The sequence below is a fragment of the Vigna unguiculata genome, chromosome 3 (assembly GCF_004118075.2).
Source record: "Vigna unguiculata cultivar IT97K-499-35 chromosome 3, ASM411807v1, whole genome shotgun sequence".
In the NCBI taxonomy this organism is placed as follows: domain Eukaryota; kingdom Viridiplantae; phylum Streptophyta; class Magnoliopsida; order Fabales; family Fabaceae; genus Vigna; species Vigna unguiculata.
The window spans coordinates 711230-726756 of NC_040281.1; the positions used below are offsets into that span (position 1 = coordinate 711230).

General features: G+C 31.1%; 2 protein-coding genes across 3 annotated transcripts; both read right to left on the minus strand.

The window, feature by feature from the left end:
* Positions 1 to 1930: 1930 nt before the first annotated feature.
* Positions 1931 to 5083, minus strand: LOC114179319 (heat stress transcription factor A-8). Its single transcript, XM_028065619.1, has 3 exons — positions 4731 to 5083; positions 2581 to 3677; positions 1931 to 2398 (listed from the first exon to the last, which is right to left on the minus strand). The coding sequence occupies exons 1-2, from the start codon at positions 4953 to 4955 to the stop codon at positions 2808 to 2810; spliced, it is 1095 nt and encodes a 364-aa protein (XP_027921420.1). The 5' UTR covers positions 4956 to 5083; the 3' UTR covers positions 1931 to 2398; positions 2581 to 2807.
* Positions 5084 to 7583: 2500 nt separating this feature from the next.
* Positions 7584 to 10551, minus strand: LOC114177398 (putative pentatricopeptide repeat-containing protein At3g23330). Of its 2 annotated transcripts, none has more exons than XM_028062723.1 (2): positions 8133 to 10551; positions 7584 to 7666 (listed from the first exon to the last, which is right to left on the minus strand). In XM_028062723.1, exon 1 carries the CDS (start codon positions 10517 to 10519, stop codon positions 8456 to 8458), a length of 2064 nt encoding a protein of 687 aa, XP_027918524.1. In that variant the 5' UTR covers positions 10520 to 10551; the 3' UTR covers positions 7584 to 7666; positions 8133 to 8455. The 2 variants fall into 2 exon arrangements, with proteins under 2 accessions (XP_027918524.1, XP_027918523.1); XM_028062722.1 differs by having other exon boundaries at positions 7603 to 7666; positions 8165 to 10551.
* Positions 10552 to 15527: the final 4976 nt, after the last annotated feature.

Below are 15527 nucleotides of genomic sequence, written 5' to 3' on the forward strand. Positions count from 1 at the left end.
GTTGCTTAAGTGCTTATCATTCGAGTGTCTGGTTAATGCTTGAGAGATACACATATGTTGGAAGTTTCTCAACAAGTTCCAAAGCATTAACCACCATTACACTCAAAACTTGAACATGGCATATGTGTATGAATATATTAGTTTATTGAATTCATGCGCACTGTCACAACTCTTACTTGAGCATTAAACAAAATGCTTGAGGGTTTAACATACCAGTTGAGTGTCCATTATAACAATAGTGTAATATGCATCTAAGATAGTGAGTTGTATTGACCTCTTCCTTAATCTAAACGTGTGTCATTGCTTCAACATTTATAGCGTCAGATGATAAGTAATATTGCACATCACATAAGTGGTGAGATGTGTTGTTTGAATGATACTCAATCTAAGAGTACCCAAAACAGAACAACAAAGAACCAAACAATGTTTTAAACTTCTAAAAACTAATCGCAATACATCAAATATATTATTATTTTATGCTTCAAAAATACAACACTAACTCAATAATACTAACCAATTCTTTCAATATCATAAACATGAATATGTATATTTTCACCTCTTTATATATGTCATTTACTTTAACATCTAACAACAAAAGTCATTACATGAACATAAGTCTTAGACATTTTCTTCCTGCACCCCATCAATTCCAGAATTTATTTTCCGAAACAAAAAAAAAAATCCAATTTTTTTGTTTTCGAAAAACAAATGCCCTTCCGTGTTACGTAAAACATTTTTCATAAGATTTCTATAGAGTGGGACAACAAATTAATGGGTTGCAGAAAGTAATTGTCTCGTCGTAACTCCCCTTACCTAAATTGAAACCTGTCTATAAATAAAACTTTACTCTAACACTTTTAGAAATCCCAAAATTAATATAGATATTTTCTAAAAATCAAACCTTACAATAACAACATTTTCTCTTAACAAATCATTCATAAAGAATAAAAAAAATAATAAAATCTTAATGAAAAATATTTTACTTATCAAGATTCAGATTCAATCCATTTATTGAAAATCTTATGTTTTTTGTCTCCTTAAGTACAAGTAACACGATTTATAATGTTTTTTAGCTTAAGTTAAAAAAAAGAGAGAGTTCAGAAAGAGATATATTAAATAGAATAAAAATAAAAATATCTAACTTTTAGTTATAATCTTTAAAACCTTTATTCATTTAAAATGTACCTTAAATAAACTTATAGCATATAATTTAAATAAAATTTTTATTTCTAACTTCCTATTACTAATCATTTAGACACAACTTATGATATATTCACTCCCATTCGTATTAATATTTACCTTACTATATCACACTACATCTACATCTTGGATGAAAGTGTTATTATTAATGCTCACTCTAAACAGTTATCATAATCAATATCTAACTTATGAGTAATGTAATTCTAAGTTGAAACGTCTTACATGTTGTAATATTAGGATTTGTTTCTGATAAACGTGGAAAACGGTATAAGAAAAACAAGAGAATAGAGTTAGGAAAAGAATACCAAACGCAAAAAAGGAAAAAAAAAAAAAAAGAAGAAGACAGAAAGCACGAGTTACGTAATATTGTAAGAAGAAAAAGAATACCAAGGAAATCATAATATTGTAAAATAGATATCCACTTGTTTGTTTTCCTAACATGGATGCGCGTTACGTCACCAACTATTAAATATTTGAAATATTATTGCTTTCATTATTAATTATTTATGTAAATTAACGTGTTAAACAGTAGTTTATGCAAAAATAAAGATATACAACTTTTTATTTATTCGCCTTGTCCAAAAATAACTACAGTTTTAATATTTAAAAAAATTGAAACTTATAAAAATAATATATTTATAGAGTAAAATTGTTTTAAGAAATAATCTATTTATTATTTTAATCTAGCAATGATTATGGATAAGAGGTAATAGCTTATAGAGTAATGATCTTCTCGAGAATTTCTCATGTGACTAATCTGTGTTCCCAGACTCCTAATAAATTTACATGTACCCGTTAAACAGCCCAAAATGTTTTGAAGTTAGCCCTGATCCTTAATTTAGGAAGGAAAAAAAAAATGATGTCATACTATGATGTCCCTTTTTGTGGGGGCAACAAAATCTCTTGGCCGCCATATCAAACACAAACATGAGTTCAGAGGCATGAGAACTATACAGGTAGGTAGTAAGAGAAAGAAGACAAACAGCACGTCAGAAGCACTGGCTTCTGCAATAATATGCAAAAGTAGTATGCATGCATCATATGAAATTTTATATATGAAGGCATGTCCAAAAACATGCAAAAAATAAAGGTGCCGTTCTCCCTTATAATTCTCCAAGTAGAAATATTTGATCCATCATAAATAGGTAGCCGCACTACCAGACATCTCCCATTCTCACATCTGTCAGGATGCTAAAACCTGTGCACCAGGAAAATCAGGATTAGTTTTCAGATACAAACTGAACCTTACTGACAGCAAAAATATCAACAGAACCTTCAAACTCTTAAAGTATGTTTAAGCATTCTATCAAAGAACACACACACACACAAAAAAAAACATGTATATTTAGCATCTCAACAGATAAATGAGAGCAGGCTTACACGGATTCTAGATGAGGATCTCTAGCATGAAAGATAGGAGAGAAAATAATTGCGACTTAATACTATAATATAATTATAGCGCCAACCGAGCAATTTGTTAAGACAGCCCAGCTGAAAAATATCTGATGGACATTAATACTTCCTTCCCTATATATTGTTAGTTTCAGAAACAAAAGCTCCATTAGCTCAGTATGAGATTCCAAACTCTGGCCCCTCCAAATTCCAACTCATTCTCGATTTTTCTCCATCTCAACAATCATCGATTCAAAAGTTCGAAAATTTTCATTTGGGGTCTCAGATATTGTCGGTTCTATTTCCATTCCATTATCCGTGCGCTCCTCACTTTCTTTATTAGAATCTTCAATGTTTCCCGAAAAAGGACTGCCTAGAAAAAGCTGTTCCCATGAACCGTCATCAGGTAAATCTGGTAGGAGAAATGGAGAATGGTTTTCTAATGGACTAAATTTTTCATCCAGAAGCACTTTCATGAACTCAGAACTAATGCACAAGTCTTTGAGCCCATCTGCAGAGAGCTCAGGTTCTGTTTGTTTTTCAAAAGCTGGAGATAGGGGAACTACAGGCTTGAGTTTTTCACCTACTGGTGGCTTATACTTTATTATCATCCCATCAGAAGCAATTGGCTTGTCATCTTGTTTATCTTGATCTAATATATTCCATGATTCAGACAAACGCCAATTATTTTCCTTTGGATGAAGCAATTGAACCAGGAACCCAGGGCTTTGCACGACCATGACTAAGAATGATAGCATCTGTTGCTGATGCTTTTCCATTCCTTGAAGGCGATCACTCAGGAGCAGCAACTTGTTCTCAGCAGATTCCTGGTGTTGCCTGAGTTTGACCAACTCCTGGGTCAGCGAATTCTTATCAGATTTGAGATTCTCAACTTCTTTCCAAAGGCCATGATGGGGTACCTCTTGGGATGGTTCATCACTGTTGTCATTCTCAGGCAATGCTTTTTGTTGGTCTGCAACGTGTGGATGTTTTCTTCTGCGTATATTTTTCAACAATTGCTTTTGACCCCTAACAAAATTTTCATTGGCAAATTCCCAGCAATCCGTATCAATTTTCCTGAAACCCTGTTAGATATTTCAGTTCCCAATTAGTCACAGTAAAAGACTGTCCCCTCAACCATAACAAATGACACAGATATAAAGGAACAAACAGATAGAGGCAACAAACACGCACACCAATATAAACAAGCGGATACTCCTTACATGTTGTAGCTTCTCACAAAGTCGGGTGTTATTTAAAATGCTTTTTATTTGTCAGTCAACAAGGATCCCCCCACCCCAATGACTAGGTTGTCATGGAATAACGAGGCCAATTCAGAAATTAACAACTAAGTAGGTATAAAGTCAGTATTAAGGGAATGGAACAGAACATTTCTTCCAAGACTGTGCATTGAATTAAAGTTTGTAAACTTAAGTTTGAAGCAATCTAATTCTCCAAATTGATAGTGTGTTTGGCTATCAATTGCAATGACCTAAATCTACATTCGACCTGCAAGACAGAAATTTATGTTTCTCTTCTTCACTAATAGATACCCAAACATGCTTTTGAGTTCGCATAAGCATCCTTGATAGCGCTTTCAAAAACATTGGTTCAAGTTAAAATGAAGTGTGCATAGGCAACCATATCCAAATTGAGTTTACTGGACAAAAGTAACTTGTATAAGAAATATGAACACTATTCTAGGATGTAAGGTCAAAAAGAATGAATAAACAAATAAACGAACAGTACTCTAAAATAATATCTTAAGAGCACAGAACAATTTATGGAGCGGGTAAAACTCATGCGAACAAACACCAATTTATTTTGCATCTAGTTGCCGACACAATTTCAAAGGCTCACTCAACAGAAAGGGTTTTCAAGTGCATGCAAGAGTTATATACATCGAACAGCGAGTTTCTGCATCGCAACCATAACCTAATTTTTTTAACACCACCAACAATTTCAGGCACTCTGTAAGAACATTGAAATTGCAGCCAATTTATGAATCACAAAATCAGATGAAGACGAATTATAAACATACCAAATAATATTTATTTATTTATTCATCTTCAAGATAACTAAGAGAAACAAACGACTGAAACAGAATTGAGCTGAAGAAAAGAGTGAAAGAGACGAACATAAATATTGAGTTGTCTAATAAAACTGGAGAAATTGTTGTGTTTGAAATAGGTGGGAAGTAGCGTGACGGAGAATTGCGTGGTGTCAGATATGACGAAACTGTCGCCGCCATCGCTCCAACGGATAACGGAGTCCGTGTTCCGGTCTTCCACCATATCGTAACACTTCTTCAAGAACGGAGGCACCGCACCTGAACCAGAACCATTTTCGTTCGATTTCACCATCGCGCATACAACAAACAAGAGAAGAGAAGAGCGAGAAAAGGGAACTGAAGAGATGAGTTCAAAGTTGTAAACTCCAAACAAAATGAAATGAAATTTCCATGCGGCTCCTTATGTACCGTCACAGCACTTTCCAACCTTTTTCTTTTTTTGGGGTTTTCGAATCAGACCCACACCTCAGATATTTTATTTAAGATATAAATTAAAAATTAAATTGGTATATCTTTTTCACTATGTTTGGTCTTTTTTTATTATAGTTTAATTTACTATTCGAATATTTTAATTTGGTTTCGGTTCAACTCTCCCTACTCGAAATGCAAGTATGTCGTTTCTGTATTACTTGCACGAGGAGTTATCCTTCTCGTTCGTTCCAACTGAAACGGTCCAATTATATAAGTTTAAATTTTTTTAAAATATATAAAAGTATTTTAATGTGTCAGTCACTGAAATTCTGAACAATGAATTTGGAAATGCATTACAGACTAACCGTGCTAAAAAAATTTACATATTGTATAATGGTATTACAGATATAGTTAGTTGAAGTTTTATTTTTGAAATTTACATTTAATTAAATACTCTACATGCTTCCAGCGTGAAATTTTGAACCAAAAGCCTACTTATAATACTATGTAAGTATTGTTATTTCAAAATAAAGTTATTTTTCAATAGGGTTTGTTAGGTCAAGACTTTTTTTCAAGCAGGATTTCATTTGTTTTTATGACTGACAAATGAAGATTTTACTAATATGTTTAGCTTCAAAATTATTTAATACTAGATGTGCGATAAGTTAAATTTAATTAGTCCTACAGTATGGATCTACAAGCTATCATTTCAACAATTTTGATTTCTACTTATATTTTTGGTTAAACTATACTGAAGCATGTAAATTTCGTGGAAAAAAATCTAATTATTTTGTGAATGAATTATGATTTAGCTGAATAATAAATTTATTTTCTTTGCTTCTTAAGAAAAAGTTGGCCAGTTATTTAATATTGGAGAAAAAATTCATTAAAACAAAGACGTGGGAGCAAGAGCAACTTAATGCTATAATAAATTTGTTCACCCAAACATCAAATTTAATTTTAGGTCATACAAATATGGCATTTGTTGTTGAATTCATTGATGACCCTTGAACTGTTTAATTCAATAATTTAATTCATTATAAAAAGTTCAACCATATAAATCATGAAATTGTTATTTTCTATTTTCTTTTTGTTTACTTTAACGATTTATTTTTGTACACCTTACCATTTGTTTAATCAATTGAAATAATCAAAGGCATAATTATTTTCATTTTTGAGAAGGATTGAATCTTTAAATAATTAATTGTACTAATTTGTAAATAAAAATGTTTACAACTTACTATTTCACACAGCAATCTTAACATCTATAATATTAGATAAGTTAATTTCCATATGCTGATAATTTTGAAAATCTTGAGCTTCCGCTATTTTAATAAAACACACACAATTTATTGATAAAAAGTATTTTAAAAGGAATGTGCCAAAAATATTTTATTGATCAGGCAAATTGTGAAGTATTCAGGTCAACAGACAAGTCAAGTCATCATTATTTAGGCTTCTTATTTATTTTTCTGACAGACACATTATTCAGTTTGTAGTTATGCTTGTTTTTACCTCTACTGAGACCAGGAAAAAGTTAAGGAAAAATAGGTAACGTAGACATGTTTTACTGTGTGATGAGTTGGGTTTGACTACTAACAATTGTAAAACTTCATAACTTTAACACTGTTGCTGTTAGAGAGTTATGTATCATTGTATATGTAAGATCATAAGAGTTGTTAAAGTTGTAGTAGTTTTGTCAGAATTTACACCAGTGGCTCTGATGTTTTCTTTTCAAGTCTTGTTAGCAAATAAAGTGAAATATTTGACCTTCCATGGGGCATCAAATGGTGTAACCTTGTGCATTATTAGAGTAACCCATTTATTCTTAGAAATGGCGAGGAAATTTCTTTCATAAGATTATTGACCCAAGAACTATGAGTAAGAAGCTATTCATGGAATCTAAACACCAAGATTTACCTTCAGAGTCGCTGACCCTTAAATCTGCAAGGTCCAAGTTCACCAGAGACTTGAGGGGTTCTTGTCTACCAATGATATCTGATCTGGTTTAATGTTAAGGACTAAAGATTAGGGGAAATGCTCTGGAATCAAAAAAGAATGAAATACTGTTTAAATTTTGCACTCAAGAACTGCAGAACATGATGAAAGAATTAAAATCCCTTCATTTTTCTTTTTTCTTTTTTTTTTTGACAATACAGAACAATCTAAAGCAGCTGTCTGGAAAAGGTATAAATAAACAAATAGGAAGCCCGGTGAAGGCTCAAATTTTGTCAATCTCAACTCAAGCTGGAAAAACCCAAATCCATAAGCTAGCAAATCGGTAGAATGCTAATTTCCTTCGGCAAAAATCCTTCTATCTCTTGTGGATTTCCACGGAGAAAATTCATTATTCTTATTTTGCCAATTAATTCAGAAGAACTAGCAAGCAATTGCATAATCTAAATATTCTGTTTTTCGTTAATTTTCATATTATATACATGGAATATTTGATATTCATGTAACATAAACTAATAAAGGAAAAGCACAAATAATTCATAAAAAAAATAATTGTAAAATGTATACAAAAGGATATTTGAAGAATGTTTATCTTGTGTCAGGCAGAAAATATTGGTGTCGTTCAGCAATCTGCGTCTGGAAACAAAAATGGAAAAACCAGAAAATTCTTTATCACGTTCATAGACACCAAGACAGGATAATTAAGAAGTCAATAAAAATCAGAAACTCAAAGACTACCCATGTACTTCCATATGAGATACAAAAGAGGTTAAATTTGAAGAAAAATATGGAGGAGAAACAGAAGACATAATCTCGAAGAACTCCTTACTAAATTGTAACTCAAAAAAGCCCTAGCTTAAAAAATTCATGTTCTTGAATCCTAGTACTTTCCCTCTAATGGCAGTATAAGACCACAGAGAAAGACAATTGGCGCTGTAAAGACTCATCAATGACGTTCACAACTCAAATGCGTGTCTTTTATATCTGTTTATTAACATTTTTGGTTGAATTGATTGTGTAGGAAGTCAAATAGGCAATGAAATACATCAAAACAGGACCTTCTGCACCCAACAGAAATTTGTAGAAGTAATTGAACACTCACAATGCTGCTAAAGGTAGGCAATCAGTACTCACTCAATTCAAAACGCTTCCAAGAAATTTGACAATGTGTAATCCCAATCCCCACTCTGAAGCTATCTCTTCAAAAAGCTGAGAGCACACAGGCCTTATCTCAAATACAATTTTGATGGCATGGCTTTCCTATGGCATGGCAACCAACTTCTTAACCAATTTTTTGCCTTGATTATAGTCTGTCTTTTTTACACTGATTTCGTAGCATTTTTACTCAACCTCTCAGTTTAGTACTGCTTATGCAGTTATAATGTCGACATGCTTGGTTTCCCCTTTCTAGTCATAGTTGCTATTTCACCAGTAGTCTCCACATGAACAAGATCCATTTCTAAAATGGTGAAATCGGCTATTATCCCTTACAATGATTTCCCTGCCAACAATCTTTGCCATAAATTTAATTGCAGTGTGGCAATCCACGCACACCCGGATGTTCTTTATTACACGGATGGTTGTACCAGCAGTAGTGCTAATGATGCCAAATGCTATGGCAAGTCTCTCACTGTGGGTGCGCAACAGGTCGCGTTTATGCTCCTCATCAACATCATGTAGCACCTCCTTTGTGTCAAGGACGTAACCTTCTTTCTCCATCTGTTCCAACAAAATCTTCAACGCCTCATTTATTTTGTCATAATATGGATGTGATTCGTCTCCAGCCAGAAAAGTGTGTACTTTGTTCCCAACCTCAATCCAGCTGCATCCTGGAGTCTTCTTCAAGCCCTTTTTCCTCACGTGGACTCTCAATTTCGCAGCATCTCTCCATCTTTGGGCGGCTGAATAGATGTTGGACATCATAACATACGCCCCCATGTTCTCAGGGTCAACCAAAAGTATTTTGTCAACAACCTTTTCAGCCAATTCAATATTCTTATGAGCCCTGCAAGCAGCTAACAATGCTGACCACACACTTCCTGTTGGTTCCACTGCCATGTTAGAAATAAAGTCATAGGCTTCCTCCAATCTTCCAGCTCTACCAAGAAGGTCCGCAACAGCAGCATAGTGCTCCAGGCCAGGAGCAATACCAAAATCCGATTGCATACTGTTAAAATACCTCCATCCTTCATCCACCAACCCAGAATGGTTACAGGCAGTTAAAACACCAATAAATGACACATAACATGGCTTCACTCCATCAAGTAACATCATCTCAAACAAGGAAACTGCATCAAGGGCATGCCCGTGCATCGCACATCCCATAATGATGGCAGTCCAAGAAACCATGTCACGCTCACGCATCTCTATTCTGTCAAAAATATACCTAGCCATCTTAATATTACCACATTTGGCATACATGTCCACCAAAGAGCTAGCTATAAACTTGTTACCATCAAACCCAAGTCTAATTATATATCCATGAAGTTGCTTCCCCAAGTTCAAGGCTGTCAAGTGAGCACAGGCCGGTACAACACTCGAGAATGAAACCTGCATTGGCTTTACCTTCTTCTTCAACATTAGACGAAAGAACCCGAGCCCCTCATCAAATCTCCCATTCTGCACGCAGCCAGCAATGATGGAGTTCCACGAAATGGCGTCTCGATTAGACAAGAGGTAAAAGGCACGAACGGAGAGCTCCACATGAGTACACTTCGCATACATATCAATCAAACTACTTCCAATGAAAACATCCTTGTCAAACCCGTGTCTAACGGCATAGCCATGAATTTCCTTTCCTTTGATAACATCAACATGCTCCGCAAAAATAGGAAGAACGCTAGACAAAGTAAAGGAATCAGGCCTCAAGTTTTGCCTACCCATTTCCCTAACCAAGTCCAACGCCTCTTCATACATACCATTCTGCGCATTCCCGGCAATAACAGTGTTCCACGAAACAACATCCCTAACAGGCATTCTGTCAAACACCTTCCTAACAGAGTCTATTTTCACAGTAAAATTATTATTAACATTGTTTCTATTATTATAATTATTATGGTAGTGTTGCGTTTGGGGAAATTGGTCGAGCACGTGGTTGGCGGAAAGGTGGGGGTGGAATTTGGAGTAGACATTCATCAACGCGTTGGCGGTGTACAAATCGAAGTGGAAGCCGAGGCGAATGGCGGAGGCGTGGAGCGACTGAGCTAGAGGAAAGTGTTTGAGAAGCGTGGACGCTTTGAGGAGGGAAGGAAACACGTGGCGGTCGGGGGAGACGCCGGAAGCGCGCATGAGGTTGAAGGTGGCGAGGGAGTGGCGGAGGAGGCCGTACGCGGTGTAGCATTTGATAATGCAGACCCACGCGAGGGAGTGAGAGTGCGGTGTTGCTCTGGCTTTCACGATTTGCGCGTGGAGCTGTTTCGCGTGGCAGGCGGAAACCACCGTGTTCGGGTTGTGGAGGATTCTTCTCGTCGCACTTTGGGTGGAACTCATTGAAGGGTTGGGTTTTGCCGGGGAATTTCCTCAACGTCTGAACCTATTTATATGGTCTACTACGATTCTAATAATTACTTGAAAGAACAAAATAATCATCATTACACATTTTAATACTTTCATGTTATTCTTAATCACTTGTGTATACTCTTGATCACTTTTGAGATAGATAAATTGTAAAATAAAATAAGTCATTAAACAATTTTGTTTGGTGATCAAATTGTTCACTAAATCATGTTAAAAGAAAAATTATAAATCCTTAATCCTATATAACCTTGAATACATGTTCATTAAGGAATAAGTGTAGTTGTCTAATTTCTCCATGTACTAAGTTCAACAAAATATTATGTTATGTTGAACTCTCTCGCTTAAGGAATTAGATCTATTTTATCCTTTGACATATTCTTTTGTCCTTTTCACTTATACATTTGATTTTCTTTTTATTTATTTTTTTTATATTCTTCACTCTATGGTTGAGACATATATCATAATTGCTTAATTTCAAATCTTTCTAAATAGTTCATAGACTTTCGCACTTTAGAGACGATATCATTCAGTAGGAGAAAAGACCTTATCTTATCACACTTTAATATATTCTTTAAAGTAATTATGAGTCGTATTACTCAGACTCAACAGATAATAGTTATTACTCACTCACACTTAACAAATAATAGTTATTTTCCATCAAAACTAAATATCCTATCATTCAATAAATATAAAATGAATTACTATGATATTCGTATAAACAAAAAATAGTTCCATCAAAACTGTTATTCATGTTATGAATGAAAGAAAAATTTTATTTTGCATCATAAAAGATAAATTCTCACACATTTCTCACTTAAGAACTCAAATATTATATAAAGGAAGTAAAGAAGATAAATGACAAAAGAAAAATAATGAAGAGAAAAATGCGCAATTTATATAGGTGAAAGAATTATCATAATAAACACGACTAAGTCTAAACCTTTTTATATCTTTCCAAAAAAAGAAAAAAAACATTTTCAATTACAAAGGGGAAAAGTTCGTCTTTAGTATAAGTTATTCAATTAACTCACTCATTAGGTGCACTTTTTTTCTAAAGAATATAATTTTGTATTATCTCAATTTGAATGCAAAATTAAAATTTATTTTTATTTAAAATTTTAATATATTTTGATGTTTAAACCTAAATAAATATATATATATATATATATATATATATATATATATTCTAACATAATATTATTATAAAAAGAAAATTACGTATTAATTAGTATTTTAGATCATATTTGAATTAGAACATATTAAATAATTTAAATGTCTCAAAAATAGTCTTTTGAAAATCATTTATAATAAGAGAATTCCCTCCTTTGTGTCCACATTTCAAAATTCCAATTTTATCCTTTAAAATATAATTATTTATTAAATTTTTAAAAATTAACCATTATTTTTACAAGTTTTTTATAAAATCGTCTATCTCAACTTTTTTTTCTATTTATTAACCGTTATTCTCTTATCTTTTCTTATATATTTCACTTTATTTTTAATAAATAAAATTTTATTTTTTATACTAACTTAATAACATTACAATATCATGTACTAATATAATATCACATATATTTAAAAAATGCATACACACATACGTTATCGCGCCTGTATTTATGCTAGTTTAATATAATTAACTTAGAATATATATATATATATATATATATATATATATATAAACTTTGGAATCAAAATATAACAATAATCTCAACGATTATCAATTTTGCATTACAATATTAGGAATTAAAAGTATATTTACCTATTTTTTCGAGGTTTTGATTACACATGCAACTACTTATGATGGTATTTCAAAATTAAAAAAACAGAAAGATGAAAGATACACAAAATTCATGTATCGCTTAGATAATAAACACAGGCTGTGTGTATGCATTTTTAAATATGTATATTATTATATTAGTAAGTGATAATATTGTAATGTTATTAAGTTAATATATAAATTAAAATTATATTTATTAAAAATGAAGTGAAATATATGATAACATATGAAATAATAACCATTAATAAATAAAGACGAAGAGAAGAAGCAGAGACACCCGATTTTATAAAAATCTTGTAAAAGTAACGGTCAATTTTTAAAAATTTAATAAATTATTATATTAAAAGATAAAATGGATATTTTGAAATGTGAACACAAAAAGAGGAATCCTTTTATTTATTTATTTATATATATATATATATATATATATATATATATATATATATATATATATATATATATATATATGTTATGTATAAGTCGAGAAAAATTAGACAGCATAGCAAAACCTCGTAAGACGAGACAATTTGGGTTAACACATTCGATAAACTCCAACTACGATACCACAGATGAAGTAGAAGAGTAGGAAAAATATCAAGATCAGTACAAACGTATATAATACAAATAAGCATGCTTATATAGTAAAAGATATTATAAACATTTAAATTAATCACAACCCCAAAACAATAACAAAATTAATATTAAGAATGACTTCATTAAATTTATATAAATAAATAATTATTCGTCCAAGGTTGGCATTATTACTGACTTACTATTAACTCTGATCTTGAATATTGACTTAAGAGTGGACTCTTCTACAAACGTGCTATAAAATTAATAAGAAGACATAATGTGATTTTACATATTTGATGTATGAACACGTAATAATGGTGTCATTAAACCCCTAAAGCATGCACACCAAAATAACTTCAGTTTCTTAAAAGGACAAGAGGTGTGAAAGAAAAGATAATAATGAAGAGAAAGAATCATGAAAAAAAGAAGGAAGAATTTCAACGGTAAAAGAATGTGTTACAATTTTCTGTGATTCACATTAGTAGTTTACGGAGTCCAACTTTCTGGGACGCTGTAATAGGTCAACCTCAAGTCATGCAAGGTGGTCTCTACGCTGGTTTCTTGTACTATTATGAAAAAAAAAAAGAAAAAACACAACGTACTTGCTGGTCCTATTTTCTTTTCAAATGTTCGAACACCACTAATTGATGTTTTTGATTTCCGAAGCTTCATAAACGTAAGAGACATGTCTCAAAATCAAAAGTTGAAGAAAAACTTTATTATATATATCTTTGGGTTAAATATTTAAATATGTGTTTGGTCCATTAATTTTAATTTTAAGTGAAGTTTGAAATTAGTTCATTTTAAAATTTTGAACCAATCTAGTTTTTCATATTTCGAGATACGTGAATTTATTTATTTTAATCAAATTTTATTAAATTTATTTGATATTTCAAGCGCGTTTCATAATAGTATTTGACTTAATATTAAAACAAAATGTCTGAAATAGTATAAACAATTCAAATACAATTTTGAAATGCATACGAAGTATCAAATAAATCTAACAAAATTTGATTAAAACAACTAAATTAGTCAAAAATTTCAAAATGAACTAATTCCAAAATTCACTAAAAGTTAAAGAACCAAACACATATTTAACTCCATATCTTTAGAACATAAATAAGTTAATTTAGTGTTCGCAAATAAAGTTATTTATTGTGTTAGTTTATTATTATTATCTCTAATCGTATTATTAATCATAGCATGTAGTTGTAAAATTGTTTTTGATAAAAAAGTTAAATGAAATTTACTTAGATGTAAAGAGGGTTAAAACACTGTCAAATAAATTTATTAACCTTTGATTTTTTTAGTGTACTAAACAATGTCTTAAACTATCTCTATCGGAATAGGACAGATAAATAAAGTTTAATAAAATATAGTAATGAAAAAAAATAAAAATTAACTTTTTCGGATGAAAAATGAGAGATTTTTTCCCATCACAAATAACAAAAAAAAAAGATAAAAATCAAAAGTAGAATAAAAGTATGACTTTTCCAGAAATAAAAAAAAAAGACGTAAAATGTATTCTCCTCCCTTGAATTGGGAAAATGTAGAAGTGAAAAGAAAAAAGTATTATATATATATATATATATATATATATATATATAATTTTTTATCCTCGGAATGTTTTTGCTACGAGGGCTTTTTCTACAATTAATATACTTATTTATTATCTTTCAGTTTTTTCTATATGTAAGAATTAAAAATATAAGAGGAATTTTAACTAAACACGAGTACTGATTTTCTCACTATGAATAAACTTTAGTCTAAGGATGAACCGGCACATATTCAGTATGAAACATACGAACGTTTTTTTCTCAGTTCACATACACTCCATGTATACATTTCATGACTTTTTTTACTGTTACTCTGCTTTTTCTTTTCTTCATTCTCTTCTAGTGAATTTGTCACCTCAAACTTCATATGCAGCCCAATTCATACTTTTTTACTGTTTATTTATTTTTATCTATTTTTTCATAGATATTTGTCTTGCTGTTTATTTTGCTTATCTCTAGTTATAATTTGTTCCAATTATTAATTTTTATTTCTCTTATAATTGTTTTAATTTTTTATATTCTTAAATACTGTTTTTTCAGTCATTCTTTATTTAATGTAGAAAAATACTTTTAGAAAGTTTGGATATCCGTTGTTGTTTAATTTAAATTTTATTTATCAGTTGCTAATATTTTTCTTATTTTTATTTCTCTGCGTTTCTGTCTCGCCAAATATTTAGGACACATGTTCTATAAATAATGGAAGGTGAAAGAAGTTATGAATATTTAATTATTGGTTATTAACATTTAATGTCTTTTAATAATATTAAATCATCTATAACTGTTAGACGTACAATTCATACCTAATAAAACTTGATTATCCTCTCTTTTTTAAAATAATACATTCAATTATGGTTCTCGCAATTTTTTTTCTTTGTATTTCTACTTTCTCTATATTATAAGCTTATACTGCATAAAAGATGTATGTTAAAATTATCAATATGAAAATAGAAAATAGCGTTTATGTAAGTAATTCCTCAAATGAATTAGTTTTAATAAAATTCTCAATAAATATTAATTTATTTTAAAGGTTAACTCAATGACAATTTTAAAAAATCTGAATAATTTGATAAATTAA

What these genes read in the sequence shown, in the direction of transcription:
- LOC114179319 (XM_028065619.1), bottom strand. Translation starts at nt 4,955, where the DNA reads ATGGTGAAATCGAACGAAAATGGTTCTGGTTCAGGTGCGGTGCCTCCG. An exon ending in TTAGACAACTCAATATTTAT is followed by an intron (nt 3,678 to 4,730) that starts GTTCGTCTCTTT and finishes AATATCTAACAG; the next exon opens with GGTTTCAGGAAAATTGATAC.
- LOC114177398 (XM_028062723.1), bottom strand. Translation starts at nt 10,519, where the DNA reads ATGAGTTCCACCCAAAGTGCGACGAGAAGAATCCTCCACAACCCGAAC.